This window comes from Borostomias antarcticus (assembly GCF_949987555.1).
Source record: "Borostomias antarcticus genome assembly, chromosome: 2".
NCBI lineage: Eukaryota > Metazoa > Chordata > Actinopteri > Stomiiformes > Stomiidae > Borostomias > Borostomias antarcticus.
The window spans coordinates 34,364,754-34,370,753 of NC_140235.1; the positions used below are offsets into that span (position 1 = coordinate 34,364,754).

At 48.7% G+C, this 6,000-nt stretch overlaps 1 protein-coding gene across 1 annotated transcript in view; it reads left to right on the forward strand.

Moving 5' to 3' along the window:
* The window catches only part of rictorb (RPTOR independent companion of MTOR, complex 2b), a 30,456-nt gene that overhangs the window by 9,303 nt on the left and 15,153 nt on the right, over positions 1-6,000 (forward strand). Inside the window, exons 24-28 of the mRNA XM_084461563.1 lie at positions 1,076-1,185; positions 1,331-1,418; positions 1,505-1,597; positions 2,714-2,820; positions 3,661-3,899. Coding sequence (XP_084317689.1) covers positions 1,076-1,185; positions 1,331-1,418; positions 1,505-1,597; positions 2,714-2,820; positions 3,661-3,899 — 637 coding nt within the window. The remainder of the gene's footprint in view (positions 1-1,075; positions 1,186-1,330; positions 1,419-1,504; positions 1,598-2,713; positions 2,821-3,660; positions 3,900-6,000) is intronic.

The window sequence follows — 6,000 nt, forward strand, 5'->3', positions numbered from 1 at the left end:
TCTAGGTGTTCCCCCCCTCTGGGCCAAGCACTTGGCCCAGACAGCCAGGGGGAACGGCATCTAGCCCCCTGCCTCAATGACGATCAGAGTGGGCCGCGATCGGGAAGACGCTCGGAGGTAACTCAGCCCACTAAGACCGTCAAAGAGTGCCACAGGAGGACTGCTGTACATTATAGTCCCTGGTCCCCACGGGCCGACGCTTCGTGGGTTCCGCGGGAGATACAGCCTAGTGTCTCTGCGTCCATGGCGCCCGGAGGGACCGCTGGATGGCCATTCGGAGACGTAGCGGCCCACGTTCGCCACGGAAAGCCACAGAGACCAGCTAGCGGCTACTCTGGCATCCACTAGCCGACGCTAGTGGAATGCTGCTGTACATTACAGTCCCTGGTCCCCACGGGCCGACGCTTCGTGGGTTCCGCGGGAGATACAGCCTAGTGTCTCTGCATCCATGGCGCCCGGAGGGACCGCTGGGTGGCCATTCGGAGACGTAGCGGCCCACGTTCGCCACGGAAAGCCACAGAGACCAGCTAGCGGCTACTCTGGCATCCACTAGCCGACGCTAGTGGAATACCTGACAGACTACCCCGGACAGAGAGCAACGATGACGACAGACGACAGCGACATACGCAGGAGGAGCAGGGGAGGAGGTGGGGCGAGCATGCAATGCACAACCAGCAGTAATGGCAAGTGCGAACAATGACATGTTTTGACAGCTTAAATACATGCGCTCTAGTGAGCTGACCAATGTTATGGCAGCTACGGTCAGCTGGTGCTGGCGTCATGCGTGACTGATTAACCTCAGCTGACCACCCCGGGCGTGACGTACGTGTCCTCGCCTGAATTTGCGTCGGAGACTTCATTAATAACAATAATAATAATACATTTTATTTGTAACACACTTTTCATTTAAAAAATCTCAGAGTGCTACAGGTTTAAAAGCATAACATAATAAAACACAACTGAACAAAAATAACACAATTTTAACAGGCAAAGGCCTTTTTAAAAAGGTAGGTTTTTAGGACTTCTTGTGGCCCTTATCAAGTCTCTCTCTCTCTCTCTCTCTCTCTCTCTCCAGGAGTACAACCTGAAGTACGTGGACATGATTGAGGAGCAGCTGAACGAGGCCCTCACCACCTACCGCAAGCCCGTTGACGGGGACAACTACGTACGCCGGAGCAATCAAAGGTCAGAGCGCGACCTTCGGCCTGTCGTGCTTCTAGAGATCACGGTTCAACATTTGCAATGTTTTACTGATTTGTGAGCAAGGCCAGATTTTTGATATCTGTCCGCAGCCGAATTACAACTTGTAATTGTTTTGTTCTGATGGCAGGTTACAGAGGCCAAATGTTTATCTTCCTGTGCACTTGTATGGTCAGCTTGTTCACGACAAGACAGGCTGCCACCTGCTGGAAGTCCAGGTTAGTGCATCTTCATCCAGCCATCCAGTGTAACCACCAGACCAAACCGGTTTACAAACGTACCCTCTCTTTCCCTCGTCCCTCAGAATGTGGTTCCAGACCTGAGCTACACCGTTCGCTCCCCGATGCTGGACAAGTGGGAGGGCATCAAACAGCTGAAAGCAGCACTCTGGGCCTTGGTCAGTGGGTTGTTTCTGTTACCCATGTATCTCATTAGATACACTAGAGATCCGCTCTCCTCTAGAGATCACCTCTCATCTCGAGATCCCCTCTCCTCTAGAGATCCCCTCTCCTCTAGAGATCCCCTCTCCTCTAGAGATCCCCTCTCATCTAGAGATCCCCTCTCATCTAGAGATCACCTCTCCTCTAGAGATCCCCTCTCATCTAGAGATCCCCTCTGATCTAGAGATCCCCTCTCCTCTAGAGATCCCCTTTCAGCTAGAGATCCCCTCTCAGCTAGAGATCCCCTCTCAGCTAGAGATCCCCTCTCCTCTAGAGATCCCCTCTCCTCTAGAGATCCCCTCTCATCTAGAGATCCCCTTTCAGCTAGAGATCCCCTCTCATCTAGAGATCCCCTCTCATCTAGAGATCCCCTCTCATCTAGAGATCTAGAGATCACCTCTCCTCTAGAGATCCCCTCTCATCTAGAGATCCCCTCTCATCTAGAGATCCCCTCTCATCTAGAGATCCCCTCTCATCTAGAGATCTAGAGATCCCCTCTCCTCTAGAGATCTAGAGATCACCTCTCCTCTAGAGATCACCTCTCCTCTAGAGATCCCCTCTCCTCTAGAGATCCCCTCTCCTCTAGAGATCCCCTCTCCTCTAGAGATCCCCTCTCCTCTACACTGCCTATTATGTGTTATCATATATCGATACTAGGATTGCACATTTCAAGGAATTTCATTCATCGATAACTGTTAACCTCAACAAACGATAGTCGATTAGTTGATAAGAACGTCCCACGCTGGACTGCGCTTTGCTCACTTCATTTTTGTGTCTTTTTCCGCTGTGTCGTTGAAATTTCCCAGCATCCCAATTAGCCTTCACTACATGCCGTGGCGCCCTCATGTGCAGTCAGACCCTAAATCATGATTACATTTCTCGCAACTCCCGTTGATAACGTTCGTTCAAAAGAAACTTCCGTTCCATTAACAAGCAGTTAATCGAGTAACCAAATCTTACTCGAGTAAATTCATATAGGCAATTAATCGATAGTGTATTAACTGTTAACACCCCTAATCGATACATGATTTAGTAGGATATGAGAGGGATGTGACTGTTGTTTTGGTTCACAGGGAAACATTGGGTCCTCAAACTGGGGTCTGAACCTGCTCCTGGAGGAGGGGGTCATCCCTGACATCGTGGCTCTGGCGCTGCACTGTGAGGTCCTCTCCATCCGGGGGTAAGAGCCTCACCCTGACCGCCTCATCTAGAGATCACCTCTGATCTAGAGATCCCCTCTCCTCTAGAGATCCCCTCTCCTCTAGAGATCCCCTCGCATCTAGAGATCCCCTCGCATCTAGAGATCCCCTCTCCTCTAGAGATCCCCTCTCCTCTAGAGATCCCCTCTCATCTAGAGATCCCCTCTCCTCTAGAGATCACCTCTCATTTAGAGTTCCCCTCGCATCTAGAGATCACCTCTCATCTAGAGATCCCCTCATCTAGAGATCCCCTCTCCTCTAGAGATCCCCTCTCCTTTAGAGATCCCCTCTCCTCTAGAGATCCCCTCGCATCTAGAGATCCCCTCTCCTCTAGAGATCCCCTCTCCTCTAGAGATCCCCTCGCATCTAGAGATCCCCTCTCCTCTAGAGATCCCCTCTCCTCTAGAGATCACCTCTCATCTAGAGATCCCCTCGCATCTAGAGATCCCCTCTCCTCTAGAGATCCCCTCTCCTCTAGAGATCCCCTCTCCTCTAGAGATCACCTCTCCTCTAGAGATCCCCTCTCCTCTAGAGATCCCCTCTCATCTAGAGATCACCTCTCATCTAGAGATCACCTTTTTAGCCGGATTACAGCCTTAACGTTTTCCCGAATGCCTCTCTCCCCCCCCCCCCCTCTCTCTCTCTCCCTCCCTCCCCCTCTGTCTCTCTCCCTCCCTCTCCCTCCCTCCCCCTCTGTCTCTCTCCCTCCCTCTCCCCCCCTCTCTCTCTCCATCTCTCCCTCTCTTTCTCTCCCTCTCTTTCTCTCTCTCTCCCTCTCTCTCTCTCCCTCTCCCCCCCCCCCCCCCCTCTCCTCTGTGAAGGACGTGTCTGTACGTGCTGGGGCTGATGGGAAGGACGCGGCAGGGCTGTGACGTGCTGAAGCAGCAGGGCTGGGACACGGTGCGGCACAGCCGGCGGAGGCCCTGGCCCGTGGTGGCCGAGGAGATGGAGCCGCCCCCCCTCCCCCCCGCCCTGCTCTCCTCCGTGCCCAGCACCCTCAGCCTCACCTCCGAGTCCACCAGCTCCCGGCACAACAGCGAGAGCGAGTCCACGCAGCCCAGTGAGTCAGCGCTAGTCTCTGTATCGAGTCATTACCATCTAACAGCGCTAGTCTCTGTATCGAGTCATTACCATCTAACAGCACTAGTCTCTGTACCGAGTTATTACCATCTCATAGCACTAGTCTCTGAGAGTCATTACCATCTAATAGCACTAGTCTCTGAGAGTCATTACCATCTAATAGCACTAGTCTCTGTATCGAGTCATTACCATCTAACAGCGCTAGTCTCTGTACCGAGTCATTACTGTCTAACATCACTAGTCTCTGAGAGACATTACCATCTAACAGCACTAGTCTCTGTACCGAGTCATTACCATCTCATAGCACTAGTCTGAGAGTCATTACCATCTAATAGCACTAGTCTCTGAGAGTCATTACCATCTAATAGCACTAGTCTCTGTATCGAGTCATTACCATCTAACAGCGCTAGTCTCTGTACCGAGTCATTACTGTCTAACATCACTAGTCTCTGAGAGACATTACCATCTAACAGCGCTAGTCTCTGTACCGAGTCATTACCATCTAATAGCACTAGTCTCTGTACCGAGTCATTACCATCTAACAGCACTAGTCTCTGTACCGAGTCATTACCATCTAATAGCGCTAGTCTTTGTACCGAGTCATTACCATCTAATATCACTAGTCTCTGAGAGTCATTACCATCTAATATCACTAGTCTCTACTGAGTCATTACCATCTAATATCACTAGTCTCTGAGAGTCATTACCATCTAATAGCACTAGTCTCTACTGAGTCATTACCATCTAATAGCACTAGTCTCTACTGGGTCAATACCATCTAATATCACTAGTCTCTGTACTGAGTCATTACCATCTAATATCACTAGTCTCTGAGAGTCATTACCATCTAATAGCGCTGGTCTCTGTACCGAGTCATTACCATCTAATATCACTAGTCTCTGAGAGTCATTACCATCTAATATCACTAGTCTCTGAGAGTCATTACCATCTAATATCACTAGTCTCTGAGAGTCATTACCATCTAACAGCACTAGTCTCTGTACCGAGTCATTACCATCTAACAGCACAGGTTTAGAGTCAAAGCCGTGCCACGGCTAAATGGCGCCGCCGTGCCACCGTCCGTTCCCGCGCCACACCTCTGACATTAATTATTTTACAGAAAACTGAAATGAGACAGTCATGAGACAATCAGTGAATCAAACAATAGCCAGGATTGAACCTTTTTACTAGAATGAAACTGCCTGTACAATGTGTGTCGTGGTGACTGGCCGCACTGTCAAATGATTTTCTAATTCCAGTTTTCCCTGTAAATACATCATGTTAAAACAACAGATGTCTGTGTCCAAGCATTAGATAGGCTATTTACAGTGTCTGTTGTGTCAGCAAATATCAGCATAGTCGACTCTGAATGACTCTCAGTAATAGCCTACCATCAAATGCAAAAAATCTGGGGCTTTCACGGATGTCAAATATCTAATATTATCCAATAATAGGCTATTTAAACAAATAAACATTTGACAAGCATACACGTTTGCATCACACTATAAACAATTAATAGTACTTAATATAAATAGAATGGAATAATAATTAGTTAGATTTTTGGCCTCTGGCAAGGGGAGTCTATTCCCAGCATCTGTTTATGAAAACAGAACAGTCTGTTCTGACCCAGAACGTGGGAACGGGAAACGGGCCAGAAGGAAAGAACTGTGATGATCATTTCCTGAGTGAAAACTTTTGTGACTCAACAGCAAACGTTGGACAGATGTTGGACAGACAGAAATATTGTAATAGTTGTGGGTGTGAATTGTATTGCAGAAGTAGCCGCCAAGGGAAACTGCTGGGTTTGTTCTCATAACTTTAGGGATGTCTAAAAGTGCACAGATATCAAAATATAGCCTACATGCCGCAGAAAATAATCATTCTCTTTATTCCTTCAAATATTCTCAATTCTTACAACAGGAAACAAAGTGGCACATTGCGTTATACGAACGTCAACATAGTTTTTCAGCGTGAGGGAGGCTACAATGCCGCAGGTTGAAGGAATAAGCAATTTACAGGACTATCCAACGTTCATTTGATATGAACTCAAGGCTGGAATGCATCCCTATAAACGATTAAAG